The 25,268-nt window shown below is 38.7% G+C and overlaps 1 protein-coding gene across 1 annotated transcript in view; it reads right to left on the bottom strand.

Moving 5' to 3' along the window:
• CCP1 (P-loop containing nucleoside triphosphate hydrolases superfamily protein) overlaps positions 1 to 25,268 on the bottom strand; it is a 338,936-nt gene that overhangs the window by 155,427 nt on the left and 158,241 nt on the right. The window contains exon 8 of the mRNA XM_089417946.1: positions 4,047 to 4,207. Coding sequence (XP_089274072.1) covers positions 4,047 to 4,207 — 161 coding nt within the window. The remainder of the gene's footprint in view (positions 1 to 4,046; positions 4,208 to 25,268) is intronic.

Below are 25,268 nucleotides of genomic sequence, written 5' to 3'. Positions count from 1 at the left end.
AAAAAGAACCTATATATATAGTTATATATATTTGAATTATATAATTATATGTGATATTATAATTAATATATAGTTTCTAATTAATTAATTAATTCTATTACAAAAACATTATTATTTATTAAAAAAAAAATAGAGTTATCAAAAAAAAAACATTGATAACCCTAGACTCAAATCAGAGTTACCAGCGAATCATAGAAGATGAGCTACTAATGATGCAGTCAAATGAAGAAAGTATTAGCGGTCAAGTGAAAAGAAGACATTCGTGGCAGATAAGAGATCATGTCCTTCCATCAACAAGCTTTGAGGACAAAGCTTCTAAAGGAAGGGGCTATGTTATGAATATAATTCATAACAAAACAAAATAATATAAATACTAAGTAATCAAGTAGTGATTATGTTAAGAAGTCATTAGTTAAGTGAATAAGCATGTCTAAAAGACACGCATGGTCATGAAAGGACACCTGCTTAGGTATATATATGCGGGTCTTCATTGTAACATTCATCACTTATACATTTTTATATATATAATAAATTATTATTAGAAATACCTCGTGTATTTTACATTCAAGTCTACAAGCTATTAGTTTTTATGCTTCAGTGAAGAGTCTCACAGAATACTATTGAAAGGAAGAGAATTTTTTACTGGGCTTTTCCCCTCGAGTGGGATTTTGCCCTGGCATAGTGCCTACATCTTGTGTCTCTTTTTTTTCTTATCTTCATACACACATTATATGGTAATTGCTTGATGAAAGATAAGATAATAAAGAAGTAAAAAAATCCAACATAATTCACAAGTAAGGAGAATCAAACCCTAATATATTTGCATTGATTTTCCAACACTTTGCTGAATCTTGAGTTTTAATGTAAAATTGAAGTTTGGAGTTTGAACCTAAGGCACAAGAAGAATTGCAAGTTAAACAAATGAAATTAAAATTTACATACAACGTTTTGAATTTTTTACCAAAAAAAATCCCTCAACTCAATGCAACAATAATGGCAAAAAATGCACATTCAAACCCAAGCAAAAATGATGGAAAAAAATAGGGCACAAGAAGAAATTAAACAAATAAAACTAACAATCAAGATTCTGCATTTTTTACCAAAAAAAACCCTCTTCATTAAATGCAACAAAAATGACAAAAAAAACACACTCAAATCCAAACAAAAGTCATGGAAAATAAATGGGTGATAGAAACCCAAGGAAAAACAAGAAAAAAAAATGGCCAAATTTGATGCCCATACCTGAAAACCATGCTCTACTGAAGAAACTTGATCCAAACTTGAATTTCTTTTGCTTGAGATGCTAAATTCCTTCACTTTTCTCCTCTCTCGCCCTTGTAGATGAGTTTTCCTTCTCCTTAGCTCTCACTCTTGCCCTCTGTCTACAAAATGAGCCAAAAAAAAACTGAATTTATCCTTTAAAACCACATTGTTTTCCGTCCCCATGATTTTTATGGATCAACTCACGATTTTTTCATGATTTTTTGAAGTTTAAAAAATTGCCAATATAATTAGACGATAAAATCACAGGCATGAAAAAATCGCAATTTTTTGAACACATCGCAATGTTCGCAACACTGATCATACTTGTTGAACTTTCTTATAAATCTTAAAGTAATCCAATTGACTTTAACATCTCCTAGAAACCTCACATCAATTTTCAATTAACTTTTCATTAGGGACCACCACCCTTAGCTTACCTAGGAGAGAGCTTAAAAGGAAAGAATTGGGAGTAGGTAACACCCCCATCTCTTAGTATTGCCACTAACCACACCTTGTGGGGTTAAGGTCTTTTCTCACTAACTTAGTTGTGTGTGCATGGCAGCAACAACACTGCCTTCCCCCTCCCAGCACCTTTTTTGAATGATTTTTACAATTACCTTGCCTCTATTCATTGTTGCCTTTACTTTGTGCTTTCTATCTGCAGAACTGGTCAAATGTCAAGAGCATACCACAAATGGCACTTTCATAACATGTCAATAATGCACATGAATGTGAACAGAATATATCTTACCTCTAAAATCACATATGGCAGTCTAATACCATGTCAATAATGCACATAATGTGGGTATAATATATGTGGAAGTCAATGTTGTATTATTCAAGGAATGCTACAATAAGATATACGGCTGCCGCGTATATGAATTTACAACAAGGGGTACACGTAAATACATAGTTACATCATAAATACTTTATTATAATGTTGTCCTAGCATGACCACTCATTTAGATACATGATAAATACTTTATTATAATGTAGTCCCAGCATGACTTCCTAACACTTAGAAGTCAATGTTATAACATAACATAACATCATATAACTTAATTTTATAAAACAAAAAGAAACATTTTAATGCCTAGCATCACATTGCATTAAAGCAAGAGCATGCATTGCACCATAAATGAGTCACTGAACGTTAATGAGAAGATCGACTTACCACAAAAGAGGGTGCCAAACTTCTGCTAAGGCTAGTTAGTATTTACCGCAATTTATTTCCGAATCCTGGCATTTTTAAGAAAGTGGCCCTCCTTAAAAATAAGCACTTGACGGGCAGCCTGAAGTACAACATAATAGGTGAGAGGAACAACTATCTCCACTTGAGCATGTATATCAAGCAACAACAGCCACTTGGCAATTTTGGCAACTGCATATTCATTTTTGGATACAACATGATTCCATCCTATGAATTGCTTGATTTTGCAGCCTATTGGAAATTGCCAGAGGCCCAAAATACTTTCTAAAATTTCTATTCTGGCGCTGTACAATTCTGAGAATTAGCTCAGTTGAGCTACAACTGGTATAACATCAAGCTGATGTCGAGCAGCAAGACCAAAACCATAAATTTGATCGACGTATTGCATATTTCACCTCTTCTAAGGATTTTTTATATGATTATTTTTGCCCATTAGCTCACTGTATAAATGTTTTATTCCTTTATTGGTATGTCTTGGTGTCTTGGCCTAGTCTCCATGGCTATTGACAGGGAGATGATCATGTGACATTTACTATTGGTACGGTGTTTATTGCAACATGTCTGTTGTTTCCATGTAAAGTGTTTGCACGTGCCACAGTGTGAAAGAACCTAGGGAGGTTTATCGAGCTGGAATGCTATATGGATATGAATTAATTCTAATGATCCCCACATTGGCCACATGTAAACCTAGCTGGTTGAAATTGATGTTTAATTGATATGTGCCTATCATTTTGTATCTATTTTCACTATTATCATATAGGATCTACCTATGTTTATTGTTTTATCACTAGGATTAACTATATGAGGTGTAATATGAAATTCCAGGGGAGGACCAATGTCAGTGGGCACAACCCGCTTTTATTCTTACCTAATGTGGTAACGGGCTTTGAGGTATTAAAGATAGTCACCATGCACCCATTGCTACGTAGTGGGGAGCAGAGTCATGCTAAGCTACTTACATATTTGATGGGACAATGGTGAAGACATGGCACTGACCTATGGAGGAGGCTCTCTCCTTGGAGTGGGAAATTCACAAACTGGCCATTGAGCCTTTCCTTAAAGGTGTGAGACCATCCACTACTCACACAATGCATGACTTGATACTCACATACCCTTTAGTTGATTGCTCTGGTACACATTCAACCCATGCCACATGTAATATGCTTTTAAGATGATTTGTGCTTAGATGAAGGAAAACCTATCTATAACGTTGACCAAAACCATGTGGGCAAATGCCAAGAAATTCTCATATACTCCAGACCTTTTCAATGTTTTCTGTTTTAACTTGACATTTCCTCTTTCCTACCTACTTATCAGGAAAAACACTATTTGAAGGCAGGTTCAAAATTTTTACTCATGGCATATTCAATGAAAATTGTTTTTTCTCAATGCAGAAAAACATTTGCATCTGTAACAGCTAGGATCTTGCTAGCTATACATGCTTTGTGTCAATTAGAAACTTTTAATTTCTTGACTGCTGGTTAAATGTTTTTGCATGTTACAACACTAGTCTAGTGAAAAACTCATTAACAAACCTTGATATATCCACGTATAGACAAAAATAAACATTTACCTGGATAAGTAGCTCAGTCTTTAAACGTCTACTTGCTTCGTGCTCACTACGGCCTTCACCACGGTGACTAATAATAGCATCAATTTCATCTAGAAAGATTGTTGATGGTGCATGATGTCTTGCAACCTCAAAAAGTACTTTTACAAGTTTTTCTGAATCACCTGATGTGCAAACAAAAAAAATATCACATAATGCTGAAAACATTTCAAATACTATTGAGTCCTGAGAAATAAAATTGTAAGCCTGTCAGAAGTTCTCTTTACGCATTTCATTTGCATACACTTTTTGTATATTAAACTATTTGAGAATTTTATCTTCATAAGAGAAATTTGAAAGATGTGGAAATAATTATGGGACAACATTTAGATTGAATGATATTCTCCAATAAAAATGTGAGAAATAAGATAATTTAATTAATGTCCAACTAATGAATACAAAAGTAGGTCAATGGGATTGCTTAGTACACTAGAGTCTATTGAATGTGGTGTTGGAAAAATGTAACTAGGTTCGGTCTTCATTAAATATATTTGAGTCATCTTGTAATGTACTTGTCAAAAGAATAAAGAAAATAATTATTATTAATATTATTATTATGACATATTAAAGCATGGGTTTCATGCTTGGGTCATCATGTTTTAGGTCAAAGTCTCCATTGAGGACTTCTAGGATTTATTTTGAGTCAATAGAGTCACTGTACTTTTGAAGAGACCCTTCTTGGGCTTTTGAATCATGTAAAAAGGTTTAGTATTGACTCAAATATAATTTATGTATCCTACACATCAAGTCATCCTAGAAGAGATCAAGTCGACCTAAGGACATCAATTCGACCTCCCTTGAAGCCTATAAATAGAAGCAAGTCGAATTCATTTGGAGCATCTCATCTCAAGCAAGTTCGCTATCTCTAAGGAAGCCGGAGAAGTGCAAAGTGTGTCTAAGGAGCCCAAAGGAAGTGCGAGTTGGCTGGAGTCTAAGGAGAAGAAAAACGAAATTTTGGTGTCTCTCTCTCTTTGTTTCGTGCTATAGTTTCGGAGATCGAAGTCTTCCAAGTTCTGCTGATGCCAGAAGCTACTACATAGTCGAAGTTGCTAGAAGAGAAGTCGAAGATCTAGTGTTGATTTGGGGTAGCATCGGATGTACTCTAGCCACGAAATTTGGTGGAGAGGTTGGGGCACATGAGATCTCCAATACCCAAAAAGGGTTTCGACAGATTCTAAATAGATCAGGAGATATTAAAATAATTAATATTTTTAATGGAGTCCCTAAGTTTAAACTTAGGGAAAATATAATATTAATGTGTATTAATATGAATTTGTGTTAGAGTGGTCCAAAAGACATGGATCAAGCCAGATCTAATCTTAGCCGTTGATTAAGGACTTAATCTTGGCCGTTGGATGTCAACTGAAAAAGTATAAGAGGAGGCTTGAGGGTCACTTGGAGAATACACCAGAGTTATCAGTCATTCTATTCTCTAGAGCGAGGTTTGCTAAAAGAGATAGAATCAGTGACCGGGAGAGCAACTAAAGCGCATAGAATACAGAGAAACAGAGAAGGCAGAGATTGTGTCGGGAGAGCAGCACAGCAGCCAAGGAAAGTGACGCAAAGTCATCAAGGGCTCACGCAGGGCCACGCAGAGGCAACCAAGTGTTGCGCAGAGCACCAGAGAGGCCAGTGTGTCTGACACAGAGGCCTAGGAAGCTGACGCAGGGCCTCCTGGGGCTGACGCAGGCCAAGAAAGGCTGACGCAGGGCCAGCGTGAGATAGAAAGGGGCTGACACAGTCCAGATTGGGCAAACGCTGGGGCTGTAGAGAAGTTTTGTGCTGAGGAGCTGTCGGAAGGATTTTCCGGGGTTTTAACCAGGAGAATTCTCTCAAACTATGAAGTATAGCTGCTAAGGAAATTCTCTGTTGGGTAGGCCAGTATCGGTAATATTGCTTAATAAGAAAACTCTTAGATAGTTGCACCGATTTTCCCACATTGGATTTTTCCGAGGACATTGGTCCAAAAATAATGGTGTCATGTGGTGTGTTTGTTCTTGTTTCTTTTAGTTGTTGATCTGTAATATGTTGAGCATGCACTGGTGTTTATTTTCAGTATTTACTTTGTAAATAACTTGTTAAAGAAAAATTACAAGTAGGTAGGAATAAATCAGAAGAAGTGCATCAAGGGTTTCTAAACTAAGTAAACTTAGAAACTTCAACATGGTATCAGAGCGTGATTGAAGATCACAAGAGGACTACAAGACATCAGCCGAGCAGAGCAATAACAGCAGTAAACAGTTGTCCCGAGGTGACAGAAGTTGTTTCTAGCAACGTAGAAGCCAAGGAAGTGTGACGCAAAGCCAACCAAAGCCACGCAGAAGAAGCCGGGAACTGCGCAGAGCCTCAGAGAGGCCAGCGTTGCTGACGCAGAGGGCCAGAGGGCTGACGCAGACCCATCCGGGGTGACGCAGAGCCAGCGTGAGGCAGAGAGGGGCTAACGTAGTTCACAGAGAGGCAATTGCTGGGGTCTAGAAGGTTGCAGGAATATTGCAGAGTGAAGCTGGTGAGGTACTGTAGTCAAAACAGTACCTGACAGAGCAGGGCCAGAGGAGTTGTTACCGAGGGTTTCTAGCCGAGGAACCTGGATCAGCAGTGCAGTTGCACAAGACGATCAGAGTAGGGGGCATCTCGACAAGCGGCAGAAGGATTTCCAAGAGGGAAATCAAGACTCAGAGGGAGTGCAGAAGAGAACTCCCAGACAGGAAGTAGACTCAGAGGAGTCGAACAGAGAACTTCCAGGAGGGAAGTAGAGGAGCGTCATGGCACTACACGGGGTAAGAGACCAGGATAGACTGGATGGAGCATCGAACTTCGCAGTCTAGAAGGCCAAAATCTTATCAGTGCTTGACAAGAATCGTCTCAAGAACTTCGCCTTGAAGGTTATAGCTATCCCAGTCGGCCCCAATGATAACGACAAGTACGAAGAGGCGATGGCAATGGCCAAGTGCATTATCCTTGACGGGGTCAAGCATCATGTGGTACCACATATAGCCGAGAAGGAAACGGCAATTAAGATGTGGGAGACTCTCAAGAACCTATACCAGCATACTTCTATGCAGAGAAAAATGCTGCTCGAGAACCAGATGAGGTCGTATCAGATGAAGAAGGGTCAATCGATTGACACCTTCCTCGAAGGACTGAATGAGATCCAAGATCAGTTGACTGCTATAGGAGCGACACCAAATCAAGAACTTATGGTGACAACAGCCTTGACATTTGTCTCAGAAGATTGGGAAGTGTTTGTCCAGAGTATCCTGGGCAGAGGGACTCTCCCACCTTGGGACAAGATGTGGACAGCTCTTCGCCAGGAAGAGATCAGACGGTAGTCGAAGACAGGTAGCAGCAGCAAAGGGAACAAGGTCAAGCAGGAGGAAGAGGATGTGGCCCTAGCATCTGAGGGAAAGCAGGAGACGCAGAAGAAGAAAGATCTCTCCAAGATCAAGTGCTTCCACTGTGGGAAGATGGGTCATTATGCGACCCAGTGCCCAAGGAAGAAGAGTAAGGGAGAGTCTTCCGAGACTAAGGCAGCGCCAGAACGGGCAAAGAAGGAAGTTTTGACAGATGATGACTGTGCCATGAGTGCACACGCACCACTTGAGCAGAAGTAGGGAGACATCGCGCTGTAGTCACGCAGAATACAGGCGATGAGGGGCAGGATCCTCAAGGTACCCAGCCTCTCGGATTAGGCCTTGTTACGGGAGCCCCGACAAGGAGTAGCAGGACTGGCTCAGTGGGTAGAGACGGATGCGGATGGAGCGGTAGAGAGAGCTACAGTGCATAAGTCCCGAGATAGCACAGAGCTAGCAGGCTGCAGCAGTGCGAGAGGCACAGGAGTGTTGCACCAGTGCAGGAAGGCACAGCGAGGTGTGCAACAGTGCCAGATGCAAGGAGTTGTTGCAGCAGCGCAAAGGACAGAGAGAGGGAGCACTTGTCAGTGGCAGAGGGAGCTTCAACATCAGTGGGTGTTTATATCCCAATAGGGAGGTCAGTTGGGAGATCAGTTACTTACTTCTCAGTAACTGAGTTGTAGTGCAGCAGTGGGCAGCACGATGCAACATGATGAGAGGAGGTACAATGCTGGGAGGAAGGACCAGCAGCAGCACGAATGCAGAGGGAGTTGTCATACAGATGCAGCAATGGCAGTGGCAGAACCATGGGCAACAACACAGGATGTAGCAGTGCAGAGGATGTTGGGCAGGAAGGCCTGGCATCAGCACAGGTACCGATGCCGGATGATCAAAGAAATACTCAGTAAGGAGTATTGCTAGAGCACAGTGCTCACTAAGAGGGAGTGTTGATTTGGGGTAGCATCGGATGTGCTCTAGACACGAAATTTGGTGGAGAAGTTGGGGAACGTGAGATCTCCAATACCCAGAAAGGGTTTGGGCAGATTCTAAACAGATCAGGAGATATTAAAATAATTAATATTTTTAATGGAGTCCCTAAGTCTAAACTTAGGGAAAATAAAATATTAATGTGTATTAATATGAATCTGTGTTAGAGTGGTCCAAAAGACATGGATCAAGCCAGATCTAATCGTAATCGTTGATCAAGGACTTAATTTCGGCCGTTGAGATGTCAATAAGAAAAGTATAAGAGGAGGCTTGAGGGTCACTTGGAGAGTACACCAGAGTGATCAGTCATTCTATTCTCTAGAGCGTGGTTTGCTAAGAGAGATAAAATCAGTGATCGGGAGAGCAGCTGAGGGGCATTGAGTACAAAGAAATAGAGAAGGCTGAGATTGTGCTGAGAGAGCAGCGCAACAGCCAAGGAGAGTGATGCAAAGCCAACAAGGGCTCACGCAAGGCCATGCAGAGGCAGCCAAGTGCTGCGCAGAGCACCAGAGAGGCCAGCGTGTCTGACGCAGAGGCCTGACGCAGGGCCAGCGTGAGACAGAGAGGGGCTAACGCAATCCAGATTGGGCAGACGCTGGGGTTGCAGAGCAGTTTTGTGCTGAGGAGCTACAGGAAGCATTTTCCGGGGTTTTAGCTGGGGTTTTAGCCAGGAGATTTCTCTCAAACTGTGAGGTATAGCTGCTAAGGAAATCCTCTGTTGGGTAGGCTAGTTTCGGCACCCAGATTATACTTTGATATTGCTTAATAAGAAAACCCTCAGATAGCTGCATCGGTTTTCCTGCATTGGGTTTTTCTAAGGACATTGGTCTAAAAATAATGGTGTCATTTGGTGTGTTTGTTCTTGTTTCTTTTAGTTGTTGATCTGTAATATGTTGATCATGCACTGGTTTTTATTTTTAGTATTTACTTTGTAATAACTTGTAAAGAAAAATTACAAGTAGGTAGGAATAAATCAGAAAAAGTGCATGAAGGGTTTCTAAACTAACTTAGAAACTTCAACATTTGGGACGCTAACTTGGTGTGGAGGGAAGGTTTGGTCTTTGTCTAGGGTGAAGTCTTAAATACTATTGAAAGGAGGAGAATTTTGACTGGGTTTTCCCCTCGAGGGGGGTTTTGCACTAGCAAAGTGCCTATATCTGGTGTCCATTGTCTTATGTGCTTTTGCTTTGGTAATTTCTTGATGAACTAAAAGAAAGAAGATATAAAGAAAACCTAATAAGAAGTCAAGAACATCACAAGTAATTACAAAGTATAAGAAAATCTTTCTGCCTTTCTTATTTTCTAGCATGATATCAGAGCTTTGGTGAAGAAAGAAGAAAAGGGCAGTCTCATGCACTCGATCAAGGAACCATTCAAAAGGATTATCTCAGGGAAAGAGACTACTGTATTCAAGGAAGATGTCTAACACAATCAAGGGAGAAAACAAACATGAAGGAACCTCATATTATAGATCTTGGAAAAAGAGGACTAACCTCATCCTTGAAAAGAACAAAGTACTTGACTTGGTCAAAGGAAAAGTTAAGAAGCCCACAGATGACTCCAGTGATGCTGACAAAGTAAAATTCAGAGAAATAGAATTGGTGGTCGTGACTCTAATGGTAGAAGGAATAAAGAACAATCTTGTCCCATTTATAGGAAACATCAATCATGCTCAGGAAATGTATGAAGCCTTGTCAAAGTTATTCACTATTAAGAACATTGGTCAAGTGGCAAGCTTGAAGAATGAACTAAGGACCACAAGGATGACTAAAGAAGATACAATGGCCTCCTTCTTTGTGAAGATAAAAAGAATCAGAGATGATCGTTTGGCCATTGATGAAATTGTTCCAGACAAAGAACTTGTGATCACTGCTCTATTAGGATTGACACCTACTTGGGGTGCATTTGTTGCAGGTCTTAACAGTTGGAAGGAAGCTCCGACTTTTTAAGAACTATGGACTGCCTACAGTCAGGAAGAATTGAGGATCTCATTAGTTGCCAATTCTGAAGATGTTTCAAATGCCTACATTGCTCAACATAAAGGAACGAAATCGAAAGGACCAAGGAAGAAAGTTGACATGTCCAAGGTAGAATGTTATCAATGTCATAAGAAGGATCACTACAGGAGTGACTGTCCCGACAATCCAGTAAACAAGAAAAGAGAAAGAGATCAAGCCAATGTTGTTGAAGAGGAAGACCTAAAGAAAGCCAAACATGAAGAATTTGACATAAGGGACTTACACTAATAAATCCTTTGCCTGTAGCCTTAGATAACATATTTTGTATTTTTGATGTTTTAGAATTATAGGTTTTTAACCATGTTACTTGGGAGCAGGAGCAGGAGCGGGAGCGGGAGCGGGGAGCGGGAGCGGGGAGCAGGAGCAAAAATGGGAGCGGGAGCGACCATTTTCAGAAGCTCCCGATTTGGGAGCGAATCCGGGAGCGATTTTTTAAAAATATATATATATTTTATATTTTTTAATTTTTGATACATATATGTCAACAAAAACATGTAGAATGATGAATTAGACATAAAAAACATAAAAAAACATAGATTGATCATTGAACCATATCACATCAATCATCTAGAAATTATAATCATCATCAACCATGTCCACAAGTTAGTAAAATACATATTACAACTGCAACATATTGAGTCTTATAAATCATGATTCATCAAATTCAATATTAAAGTTTCAACTTCAAGCTCTCAAAATTGAAAATTCAATAACATTTATCATCATTGATCACCAAAGTTGTACTTGTAAGCTAAGTTTAGCCATTACAAGAAGTAATATCAAAGATATTTCTAAGTCCTAACTTCTAACTGTTAACATGATATGAAATGTTAAAAATTTATAAAATGAAACATGAATAATGAGATGAAATGAAACAACTTTAGTCTTTCACAAAGCATCATATTCATAATTCACAATCATTACCAATGAGTTATAATTGCCAAGGCCCAACTTCAAACTTCAAATTTTCATTGTCACAGTGATATAATGTTTACAAAAAATATCATTATGATATGAAAGAGTCAAGAGTCAAGAGTCAAGGACTCAAAACTCAACAGTTATGAAAACTAAAGTCTAATAGAAACTAAAAAAGACAAGTAAACTGTAAATCTACATGTGGCCCTTGCCACAAGAGTCTCCAGGAGTATAAGCAGGTCGTGGTGGTCTTCTAGGAGTCTCCCGCACAGACCGACGACCAGAACTAGAACCTCCACGCGAGGGTGTAGATGGAGGTGGCGACAGCAAAGGAACAAGACTCGGACCTCGAGCACTGCTACTGGATGGTGGAGGTAGAGGTGGAGGTGGCATGGCTGCTGCTTCATTTTCATCCCTTACAAGTTCCTCTTCTAGTTCTTCAATATGTACAATGCCATCCTCCAAATTGTCATCCTCTGGGTGATTGTCCCAAATTTTATATGTGGGATCCTCATTAGCCCGATCACAGTAATGACTCAACAACCTCAAGTTGTAGTGCACATAAACCAAGCTTTCTGCTCGGTTTTCATTGAGTCTGTTTCTTTTCACATTATGTATATAGCTGTAGGTGCTCCAACACCTCTCTGCAGAAGAAGAATTTACAACCTGTGAAAGAACTTTTTTTGCCAATTTTGGCAAAAGTCCGTGGCCGCCATATGTTTCCCACCATGTGAGAGATTCAAATTTATCTTTGTCGTCCATTGCATGGAAGTTACCATACAAACCAGTGCCACTGAAGTATCTGCCTATTTCAAGGCGCACAGCTGCACATTCCTCCCTGTCAGGTACCAACTTTTCTAATGCTTCCAAATATCCTTTAGTTACCTCTTGATCTAAATGGGGTTTGGTCCTAACCCCACCCCCTGCTGCAGGTTGGCCCAACCAAGATGTAGAGTAGTATTTTGGCGTAAGGATATACGCCAAGCAATGTAGTGGAAGGTTAAGCCTATTCCACCGTTCACACACACAATCATGAATCAGTTTGTACAAGTTGGGATCTCTATTATGAACAATGTCTTTTATTTCCCCCAACATGGTATCCATTTGCTCATACACCTCACCAATCACTGGTTTGTCTGTATCTGCAAACCGAATCATGTGATAAATTGGCTTGGTGAAATCCAATACCTGCCTCACACTTGTCCAAAACTGCCCATCAAAAGCGGCCTCCTCCACCATTTCAAAACCTGCCATGTCAGCTACATTTGTAGCCCTTTCCTTTAACACCTGCCAATGTGGACTTGATACCATGCTAGCTAATGCCTCTCTTACCTTCAAAAGGCGCCTGAAGGTGAGGTAATAGCTATCAAATCTAGTCCTCGCAATCTTCAGCAACTCCAATCTCGAGTGACTGCGGAAAAGGCCATGGGTATTGCTATGATTTGTAATAAATTTTATCATTTGTTTGCCTTTCTTGTACAAATTACCAATCCATTGGTATTGTTCATTTTTGTTTTTGACAATATCATGCAACAGAAGGTTCAATGTGTGAACCAAACATCCAGACCAAAATATGTTCGGGTATTTATCCTCAATAATTGCTCCCGCTGCCTTACAATTAGGAGCATTATCAGTGATGACTTGGATGACATTGTATGGGCCAATATGCTCAATTGTTTCAAGTAATGCTTCTGCAATGTTGATGGCGGTCTTGAACTTGTCTGAGTAATCATGTGCAGCTAGAAAGATGGGACCACTAACAGACACAGCAAGAACACTTATCAATGGCTTGCCTTTTACATTTGTCCATCCATCAGATACAATGGACACCCCATGGTCAGTCCAAGAACTTGTCATTTTATTCAAAGAATGTGATATTTTTGCTTTTTCATGATCAAGGCCAACGGTTCTTGCCTTGTCATACCCAGGGCTCTTGTATCCTTTAGGGGCATCATTTATGGCAGAAACCATTTCGTGCCAATAAGGTGAGCGTAGAACATTGAATGGTATCCCACATGCATAGAGAAACCTGTAAACTTTTGAATCCACATCATTCCTACACCCCTCATCAAGGAAATCTGATATGGTTCTACGCCTTAAAGATGATGACCCTGTGCCTCCATGTCCATATCCACTGCCTTGGGAGGATGCTGAAGGAGTTCTTTGTGATTGTGAGCTTGGTTCAAAGAAACCCCTTGATTTTTTTGTTCTGTATTGGGCTTCCTCCTCTTCCCTTATGTATTTGGCTCTATCTGTTGTTGACACCGCTGTACAAGTTTTGATTCCTATTTGTTTCTCTCCATCCCATGGCCTTTTCCCGCAGAGGTGTCTTCTAGCACGGGTGCATGAACCTGTGTAATCAGTGTTGCAATGGGGGCAATGAAATTTAGTGGTTCCACCCCCTCTCCCTGTTTCAGCCCTGTGAACATATTTCCACAATGGAGTTTGGTCTTGTTTAGTTTTTTGAGGGTCATGTTCACCCTCCTCCAGCTCCTCCTCACTGGGGTTTTCACCCATTTGACTTTCTCCGGCTTCTTCATCCCCCTCTTCAATTTGGGGCCCCCTACGTTTCCTACTCTCCAGCACCATAATAACCATAAAAGGGACCAGGAAGAGGAAAATGCCAATAAATATAGCCAGGTCCATGGTGTTTGATGTTTGTAGGGTTTTGATTCTTGAATCTACAAATTAATTTAATTTATTGGGATTAATTAATTTAATTTAAATACATGATCTTTAAACTCAAACAGCTAAATTAAATTAACTAAATTAACTACCTAACCAGCTAAACTAACTAAATTACTAAGTTACTTACCTCTGCAGGCTTGCTCCTCGCTCCTTGGCACTTGCTCCTCGCTCCTCAGCACTTGCTCCTCGCTCCTTTGCTCTTGCTCCAGCTCCAAACTCAAGCTCAATGAAGTTAGAATGAATTTTTTTTGGCCCATTGGGCTTATAAAACCAAAAAAAAATTCTAATTTTTTTTTTTTTTCGGGTCCGGCAGATTTTTTTTTCCGCCGAACCGCTCCCGGCCCAGCTCGAATCGCTCCCGGAGCGATTTTTAATGTCCGGGAGCGAACAGGGAGAGATCGCTCCCCAATCGCTCCCGGGCATTAAAAATCGCTCCGGGAGCGCCGGAGCGATCGCTCCCTATGTCGCTCCCTAACAGACCAGGGAGTGCAAATTTTTTTAAGGGAGCGCGCTCCCAAAAATCGCTCCCGTCCGGGAGCGATTTTGGGAGCGCGCTCCCGAGCCGCTCCCGCCCGGAGCGCAATTCGGGAGCGGGTTCGAGGGGGGGGGGCCGCTCCCTCGCAACATGGGTTTTTAACATGTTTTTCGAAAAAGACATTTTTTGTTTTTGTAAATTTATATGTATCCCTCAAACCTTGGAGGGACCCCCAACAACTCCCAAAGATAAGTATCTCATTTCCTTTCAATTTTTGGTTTTATGTACTCATTTAGTTGTGATTATATTAAATACTAATCATCATTCTCCCTCTATTGTCTTGATTAGGAAAACATCTGCTATATTCTCAAGGAGTACGAAAGAGGACCTCTCAAGACAAGGTTTGTCAAGGAACAAAGGTATGCTTTAAAAGCATTGATTTCTTTATAATAAATGTTTATTCATTTGACACTCTCTTACTAACATTGTTGTGACTAGCTATAGTGAATCATATTGATTCTTATTTTGGGAGATTCATCACTTGATAAATCTACCCCACTCCTATTCTTAACTGATTTTATAGAACCCTAGACAAGTTCTCTGGAAAACCTTAACCTAAGGGTATGCTAATGTGAATGTCTGAAACCCTAAACTGCTTAGGGTTATTGTGAAATGCTATTTGAAGTTCTTGTTGATGATGTCATGTTTGGGATTTCAATATGATCATGAAATCTTAACTTAGGGTTGAATGATAAAGTCTAAAATCCCGAACCTTTGAAGTTTTGGTAATTTTGGGTTTGCTATGTTCTTATATTGAAACCCTAACTCATTAGGGTTTGGTGGAATGTGTAAACAAGACCCTTATAATGTCTTAGAAATGATTTCCTTGGAATGTGTGTTTGTCTGATCAAACCCTAGTTTGTTGATATTTGTGAAGTTGGGTTTGACTAACACATGATATGAAATGCCTATGCATGATGATGAAGTCCTAGATGTATGAGCTGACCTATTTTTTGATGGTCATGGATCCTAGGGTTTGGAACTAAGCCCTAGTCAAAGTTTGTTTTTCTAGGATGATAGTATTTGTGAAATTCTAGGGTTTTGGAGTTGAACCTTAGCAGAAGTAAAAATATCTAATGTATGATGACAATATGATGATTTGAGATTTATGTAAGATTGTTGAAATCTAAGTTTTAGTTGGGATTAATGTTTGATTGAAAATCTAGGTTTGCAACTAACCCTAGTGGAAGTTGGTTATGTTAATGGCTAAATTGTGATTAGTCTTGATTGATTCTTTTGTATGAAATCTAGGACTTGTATGAATCCTTAGTGGAATCTCTAATGTATAATGACAATATGATGATTTGAGATTTCTGTAAGATTGTTGAAATCTGAGTTTTAATTGGGAATAATGTTTGATTGAAAATCTAGGTTTGCAACTAATCCTAGTGGAAGTTGGTCATGTTAATGGCTAAGTTATGATTGGTTTTGATTGAATCTTTTGTATGAAATCTAAGACTTGTATGAATCCTTAGTGGAAACTCTAACATATGAATTCTAAAAGTTGTTAGATGCCTTGTAGATCTATATTTGTTTGAATTGTTTCTAGGGTTTGCTATATGTTGTAGTCAGTGTTTTAAAAATCGGTCAGCTTGAACCGGAAACGGATCAAATCGGGCGGTTCATTAGCCGATCGGGTCAAACCAGCAGAAAAACCAGGTTTACCCACCTCTTCGCCCAAAAAACACATAAATCGGTGCTAACCAGCTGGTTTAGGACGGAACCAGCCAATTTATGATCAAACCAGCTGGTTTAGGATGGAATCAGTCGGTTTAAAACCAGCGGATTCTGTCCTAAACCGGTCGATTCACTGCCAAGGTCGCGGAGGACCCACGCAACGCAATTTAGGAATGTTCTAGGGTATTTTGGAGGGGAAATAAGGGTTGTTTCCCTCCAAAAGCACCCTCCCCAAGCCTTTAAAAGCAGTTTACCCCTCTCATTTGTCTCACACATTTCATTTGGAGTTTTTGTGAGTTTGATTGGGAGCTTGAAGAGTGTTGAGTTTTTGCTAGAGTAATGGAACAACAGAGAGTTTGAGCTAAGTAGTAGTCATCATGCCTCCAAAATCCAAGGATACTGCATGGGCTCATTGTGATATGATTGATGGCAAAATGATCTGCAAATATTGCCAAAAATCTATTGCAAGAGGGGGTATTAACAGGTTCAAGCAACATTTTGCTGGGATAGGAGGCCATGTAAAGCCATGTGGAGCGCCAAATGAACTAATAGGGCATATTAGGGCATAATAACTTTAGAAGTTTGAGACTCAAGTCACTAAACCAATAGAGAAGTTTGTGACTCAAGCAGTTGCAAAGTTTGGGAGTCAAGACTCAACCAACTGAGTTTGATCATGATGAGAAGTTTCAAGTGATAATGTTGATCACTAACATCATATATGTAGATTTGTAGTAGGCCAGTTGCCCGTAGTTTGTTGGCTTTATTTTTGAACTCTAGAGGCCATTTAGAACCTCATTAATTATATATTTTGTTGTTGATATGTATTGCACTTGGTGCCATTTTGATATATTCAACTTTACATGGTATATATATGAAAAAAATTTGCATGTTTTCTGTCTATTGGTTTGCATCATGGTTTTAAATCTTAAAAATAGTTTTTTCAATAAAAAATAATTATTTCATGTGTTTTTTTAAAACCAGTTCATTGAGATCTAACCAGTCCCGGTTTGACCAGTTCCGGTTTGAAACCCAGTTTATTAGGTGGACTAGTCCGATCACCAGTTCCGGTTTTTTAAACTATGGTTGTAGTAGGGTATGTCACACCTTTGAAAGAAACATTGAAACCCTAGATAGAATGAAAGTTGTTATGAAGTAGTCGAGGGTTTATGACAAAGTCCCTAGCAAGATGTTAAAGAGAATGTGTCTCTTGTTTAAGTTTGGGTATCTGATATATGTAAGGTTGAAATGCTTCTGTAATTCTGATATGGCTAACTTCATGTTTCTGTAGATTTGGTTGTACTTGCTATCTCAATTGTGCAGGTACACAATCTTCAATATGGTGAACATGTTTGGGATAATGATAACTCTAATGAAAATGGTTAGAAACCACGAAAGATTCTCCGATGACGAAAAAATAAGCTAATCTCCCTGAGATTAAGAGAGAGTCTGGATAAAGAGATGCTCCCTGGTTGAGAGAGAGGGCATAGCTTGGTTTTGATTGAAGAATGAATTTTAGAGGATATGTTGTTGCATATGATTAAGGAATCTTCTCTCAGAGATTCAATTGATATTCCTACTATGAAAAGTGAATCTTTCGAAGGTTTTGATAGCATGTTGGTTACCAATCAGTTTGATTGGGAGAGATTGGTTATCCTTGATCTGCGGGATCAAGGAGTGTTGAATCTTTGTGAGGGAACCATTGCCTGGGAGGACATCTGGTCGGCACTTTGTGTTGGTGTCTAGGTCCCGAAGTTGGAAGGTTGGCGTTGGTCATTGAGCTCTGTCACACACCTGGATTTCTGGGTTGGTGGTTAGCAAGTAACCCTGATGGTATCTATAAAGGCTAAAAGCTTGAGTCCATCTTATTCCCACTTGGATAGATTGCCTTGGTCAAAAATCTAGTCCATGGCATTACGGTGCCTAAACTGTTGAGAGACCAATGGATAGATTGCACTGGTCAGGAATCTAGTCCATGGCATTGTGCTAACTAAAGTTCTTCATGGTTCATACAGTTGAGATCTTCCTTATACTTGTATATGATGAATATCTTAATAGTTAAGAGGGAGTGTTGGAAAAATGTAACTAGGTTTGGTCTTCATCAAATGTATTTAAGTCATCTTGTAATGTAATTGTCAAAATAATAAAGAAAATAATTTTTATTATTATTATCAAGACTTATTACAGCATGGGTTTCATGCTTGGGTCATTATGTTTTAGGTCAAAGTCCCCATTGAAGACTTCTAGGATTTATTTTGAGTCAATGGAGTCATTGTACTTTTAAAGAGACCCTTCTTGGGCTTTTGAATCATGTAAAAAGATTTAGTATTGAGTCAAATATAGTTTATGTATCCTCCACATCAAGTTGGCCTAGAAGAGATCAAGTTGGCCTAAGGACATCAATTTGACCTCCCTTGAAGTCTATAAATAGAAGCAATTCAAATTCGTTTAGAGCAATGTTGCACGAAGCAAGGACGAAGCGGGGACGCGGAAGCATCATTTCCCAAAAATCTAGGAAGCGAAGCATCTCAAAATCGTCTACTCTATATATATATATATATATATATATATATATATATATATATATATATATATATATATATATATATCTGTATGTATGTATTATATTAAAAAAAACATCCAAAATACCAAAATAGTTGTAGAAGATATGGAAGCATGCATATTTGTACTTAAATCACGATAGATATGGCATCCATTGTACATTAATGATTAATTATTCGAGCATCAAACATCTCGAATCTAGATTCTTCTCCTCTTCTATAGCCTTTGCCTCCTTGATTATCTAGGGATATTAGTCAACATTGCCCAATTTTGATCAAACTACCTAATCCAAGCCTTAAAATATCATAGAAAAAACTTAACATGCTTGATTGATGATTTTGACTTGATTGAAAGGTAAATTTTTGCTAAGGGCATGACAAAGGAGTTCAACAATTAACACCACCAACACTAGCGTACATATGGGGCTTGGTGTTCTTCATTAAATGCTAATCACATGCCCTCATACATGATATAATCTAATGAAAAGCCACAATCCCATTGATCCTGAATTCCTGAAAACTGTTGACTGTTGAATTTTGAATAGGATATGAAATTCTATTTTCTCCATATGAAGTCTGATGAGGCTAGAACCACTCTCAAACATCCTGAGTCATTTCATGGTAATGTTAAAAATTTAAGTAAAAGGAAGAAAATGAAAAATAAAGGAGAATGTCATCATAAGGGAGCATCTAGGAAGCATCTAAGGAGCATCAAGGGAGCACCTTGGGAGTGTCCAAGAAGCCCTAACCCAAGTTAAGTCAAAGAAAAAATAAAAAAATATTTCGAACCTTGTGGAACCACTTATCTCCCTTCGGATCTGCTTGTGATCCGTACGGATCCTTGCCCGATCCTTCGCGGATCCGAGGAGGATCTGTTGTCGGATCCGCGATTCGGAAATTCGAAACAGTGGATTGGGCCGACACGGTTCCGAATTTTCAAGAACCGTCTTCGTCGGCCCGATTCGTGGATCCGACAGCGGATACCCCACAGATCTGTCTAGGACACGATTCTTGGTTTGGATCCTTGGGGGAGAGCGAGGGGGGGGGGATCATTTCGTGCAACACTGGTTTGAAGCATCTCATTTCAACCAAGTTCGATATCTCTAAGGAAGTCGGAGAAGTGTGAAGTGTGTCTAAGGAGGCCAAAAGAAGTGCGAGTTGGGTGGAGTCTATGGAGAAGAAGAAAAACGAAATTTTGGTGTCTCTCTCTTTGTTTCATGCCCTAGTTTGGGAGATCGAAGTCTTCCAAGTTTTGTCGAAGTTGCTAAAAGAGAGCTCAAAGATCTGGCAGGCTGACTTAGTGTGGAGGGAAGATTCAGTCTTTGTCTAGGGTGAAGAGTCTCAAAGAATACTATTGAAAGGAAGAGAATTTTGACTGAGTTTTCCCCTCGAGGGGGTTTTGCCCTGGCATAGTGCTTGATGAACTAAAAGAAAGAAGATATAAAGAAAACCTAAGAAGAAGTCAAGAACATCACAAGTAATTATCAAGTATAAGAAAAAATTTCTTCCTTTCTAATTTTCTAACATGAGCGAGTGCAAATGCTACTCCTATATTAAGCAAGTTACAAGAGCATATCTTAAATATATATATGAACCAATATCTACAAGAAAAACACCATGAACAATGAAAACGAAACCAGAAGCAAAAAAGAGAACATACATGTACAAGCCAGAAACTCCCTTCACATCTCAACACAAGGCAAGGAATCTCCAAATCAATGTTGCGCAACTCATACTCATATAAGACTCATCTGGCTATTGACTCAACGACCCATATAAGACTCGGGAACAAACCATATAAGACTCGACAAAATACAAAAAAAAAAAAAAAAAACTAAAAAAATAAATAAATTTAAAATTTAAAAAAAAAAAAAACTTAAAATATGGTAAATTTTAAGCACAAAAAAGAAAAAATTTAAAATATCGAATTTTGAGGGTCTCCACGGGTCTTATGCGAGTCCTATGCAGTTCTTCATGGGTTCAATGCAGGTAGCTAAGTTTTATGCAGGTTTTGGTGAGTGCGGGTAAAACCCGCACATTCTATGCAAGTGACTCATCTCGCTATAAAACCTGTCAAGACCCGCGGGTACTCACAAGTCTTATAAGAGTTGTGCTACATTGCTCCAAATAAATCATTGTACGAAACAAGAGCTAGATGAAGGACTAGAAAGTGCAACATCTTGATGTCTAGACATCATTGCCTATCTTTAGAGTTTGGTAGATCTTATCCTATCTACTAGTGTGGGATCTAGTGCAGCAAGCCCAAAAAGTTGCAATTGAGCTAGGGCTCCCCAGGCCCTTATGGATCAAAAATCAAGAATACAACTATGTTCAGCCTTCCTCTTGGTTCTCTTGTCAAATGGGAGCACTAGAAATAATCAGTGATCATTTGGATCAATTGGATAGTCTGTGAGAGAAGCACAAGGGACTTCCTCATATACAAGGCCAAGCACCATTGCTTTGTGTTGAACCTGCCACCTACACCTACCTACAAGTCAGTAAAAAAAGTCTTCAACCCCACAAGGTGTGGTTAGTGGCAGGGAACTAAGAGAAGGGGTTGTCACACTAAATCCCCTCTCTGTTTAAGCTATCTCCTACGTTAGCTATGTGGGGTGATCCCTAATATCGAAAACTAAGATAAAATAAATGTAAGGTTCTAGGAGAGATGTTAAAGTGAAAGTGGATTAGTTTTAAGAATTATGAGAAAAATATGATATGAGCAATAAAAATCATTAACATAATAAAACCATAAAACTAGTGCCTTAAGTAAATTGCTTAACATGAATGAAAAATGCATTTGCTCAAAACAAAAGTAGAATGCTTCCAACAATGAAAGCAAAGCAATTTTGAAATGGAGACAAAGATGTTAGCACGATAATCGATACAGGATATAAAATGCTTTTAAAATATAATCAATGCCTAAATCAAAGCATATAGAGATATCTTGCAAAAGGAAATGCAATTAGTATTCTACTTGCAAAAGGAAAATGAAACAATGATTGCTAAGATAAAATATTCAATAATGACAAATAAAATGGACAATTGCAAGTGAAATCATAAGATGTATTAGCATGGGATGCACCTATACTAGATTTGAATGCAATTAATCTTGGTTAATTCTAATCTAAAATGCCTAATTTAAATGAGAAGTCCTCCTCTTGAGCTCTTACCAAAGGGTAAAAATTAGGGTGATTGTAAGAAAGAGGGGGCGAGGGCACAGAGGTGTCATTAACAATAACCGTCCTCTGAGTCTTATGAGTTAGCGTGTGCCTTCGTTCCTACAAAGGGACAAACCACCTTCATAACTGCAAGATCACAACCCTTATAACTTCGTACCAGATGGAAGAAATTTCCAAGAAAATTCTTTTCCCTATACTTTCTATCAACCAAGCTTATGCTTGGAGGTTAATTGAGTTAAAATGCAAACTATGCTAGAAATTGTAAATGATATGCAAGTAAGATTTCCCAAGGAAATTTGCAATGCTTCAAAATAATGGAAATGAGATAATGCTCAAAGTAAATTGCAAATGTAACTTCAAATGGAAAGAGGAATTTAACTTGTAAGTGAATTAAAGTGATGCAAGTAAGTTTGCTTTGCAAAAAAAAGGAAATTGCCTGAAGTAGATGGAAATGCTCACGGTGATATAACTTGAAAATTTTCTCTCAAAGTTGTATAAGACATGTAAACATAAGCTTCATAAATAAATGGAATTGCAAATTGTTCCAAGTAAATGTTACAAACCATAAACTTATAGCAATTGAAAATGAGATGAAGCTAAAAAGTGAAAGATTGCTTGTAAAGTACACTTTGAAAGTAAATGAGCAAAACCACAAATCAGCCTATAGTGAGGCAAATTGTAAAGAGAGAAAATGTTAGAAAACTAAATTAAACTTGCTACACAGATTGAGATATTTGCATGTAAGAAATAAAGCAAAATATCAACTTATACTTCAAAGCAAAAGAAATGAAAAGCAAAGCATCAAATGAACCTTGTAGCAAAATTTAACTTAGAAATTGAAATGTGATGGTGAAGTTGTGTTAATTTTAGAACATGCAAAATGAGCAAAAAAGGAAAGTTAGAAAATATGAGATGCCAAAATTAATCCACCCACACAAAGTCCTCCTTCTAAATAAGGAGAAAGGATGCATTGCGTAAACCCAAGCTCCCTCAAGAAAAAAAAGAGATATTTTATTAAGATATTACAATGGTGTAAAAGCCACTTAAAGAGCTTCCCAAAAAATGAAGGAGATTTGTACAAGATGAGACCTAGAAATAGCTAAAATATCCCTCCAAACTATAGCGCCCTCAAAGGGCAATGAAGTCCTTCTAAAATCAAAAAATTACAAGCTTCCAAAGGCCCGCGGTCTAGCCTTCTTTGCAGCTCTTTCTAGTGTCCACAACGTCCTTAGGATAGATCTTGGGTGCTTGAGAGGTCCTACAAGAAAGATAGACTTTTCAATGGTCTTTCCTCAGAGCACTTGTTGTCAAAAATCCAATCAAAACTCCAACTATGAGTTGCAAAACCAAGACAAAATTAATTTAGAACACATATAAAATGAACAAGTATGATACAAAATAATGTACAAAACCAAATCAAGCGATGGGAGTGAAGTTTGAACGCCATCACTTGCCTAGCTTGGAAAATGCTCTTAAAAAGCTAAATAAATCAATGTAAGCACAATTTTTTAAAGAGATTTAAACTTAGAAGTATTTGAAGTGCGAAGTGTGTCTAAGGAGGCCAAAAGAAGTGCGAGTTGGGTGGAGTCTAAGTAGAAGAAGAAACACAAAATTTTGGTGTCTCTCTCTCTTTGTTTCGTGCCCTAGTTTGGGATATCGAAGTCTTCCAAGTTTTGTTGATGCCGAAAGTTGCTACATAGTCGAAGTTGCTGGAAGAGAGATCAAAGATCTGGGAGGCTGACTTGGTGTGGAGGGAAGATTTGGTCTTTGTCTAGGGTGAAGAGTCTCAAAAAATACTATTGAAAGCAAGAGAATTTTGATTGGTTTTCCCCTCAAGGGGGGTTTTGCCCTGGCATAATGCCTATATCTGGTGTCCATTGCTTTATGTGCTTTTGATTTGGTAATTGTGTGATGAACTAAAAGAAAGAAGATATAAAGAAAACCTAATACGAAGTCAAGAACATCACAAGTAATTATCAAGTATAAGAAAATTCTTCTTCCTTTCTGATTTTCTAACATGTACGAGTGCAAATGCTACTCCTATATTAAGCAAGTTACAAAAGCATATCTGAAATATATATGAACCAATATCTACAAGAAAAACACCATGAACAATGAAAACGAATCCAGAAGCAAATACGAGAACATACATGTACAAGCCAAAAACTACCCTAACATCTCAACCCAAGGCAAGGAATCTCCAAATCAATGTTGCACAATTCATACTCGTATAAGACTTGTCTAGCTATTGACTCAACGACCCGTATAAGACTCGGGAATGAACCATATAAGACTCGGCAAAATACAAAAAAAAAACTTAAAAAAAAAACTTAAAATATGGTAAATTTTAATCACAAAAAATAAAAATTTTAAAATATCGAATTTTGAGGGTCTCCACAGGTCTTATGTGGATCCTATGCAGTTCTTCATGGGTTCAATGCAGGTAGCCGAGTTTTAGGTAGGTTTTGGCGACTACGGGTAAAACCCGCAGGTTCTATGCGAGTGACCCATCTCACTATAAAACCTGTCAAGACCCGCGGGTACTCACAGGTCTTATAAGAGTTGTGCTACATTGCTCCAAATACATCATTGTATGAAACAGGAGCTAGATAAAGGACTAGAAAGTGCAATATCTTGATGTCTAGAGGTTGTTGCCTATATTTGGAGTTTGGTAGATCTTATCCTACCTATCTACTAGTGTTGGATCTAATGCAGCAGGCCCAAAAAGTTGCAACTGACCTAGGGCTCCCCAGGCCCTTATGGATCAAAAATCAAGAATACAACTATGTTCAGCCTTCCTCTTGGTTCTCTTGTCAAATGGGAGCACTAGAAATAATTGGTAATCATTTGGATCAATTGGAGACTCTGTGAGAGAAGCACAAGGGACTTCCTCATATACAAGGCCAAGCACCATTGCTCTGTGTTGACCCTGCCACCTACACCTACCTACAAGTCAGTGAGAAAAGCCTTCAACCCCACAAGGTGTGGTTGGTGGCAGGGAACTAAGAGAAGGGGTTGTCACACTAAATCCCCTCTCTCCATTTAAGCTATCTCCTACGTTAGCTATGGGGGTTGATCCCTAATATCGAAAACTAAGATAAAAAAAAATGTGAGGTTCTAAGAGAGATGTTAAAATGAAAGTGGATTAGTTTTAAGAATTTTAAGCAAAATATGATATGCGCAATAAAAATCATTAACATAATAAAACCATAAAACTAGTGCCTTAAGTAAATTGCTCAACATGAATGAAAAATGCATTTGCTCAAAACAAAAGTAGAA

The sequence above is a fragment of the Pinus tabuliformis genome, chromosome 3_2 (genome assembly GCF_031772625.1).
Source record: "Pinus tabuliformis cultivar Carrire ecotype Pingquan chromosome 3_2, CPIR1, whole genome shotgun sequence".
Lineage (NCBI taxonomy): Eukaryota > Viridiplantae > Streptophyta > Pinopsida > Pinales > Pinaceae > Pinus > Pinus tabuliformis.
The sequence above is the reverse complement of the archived record's forward strand: the minus strand, read 5'-3'. Positions and strand labels throughout refer to the sequence as shown.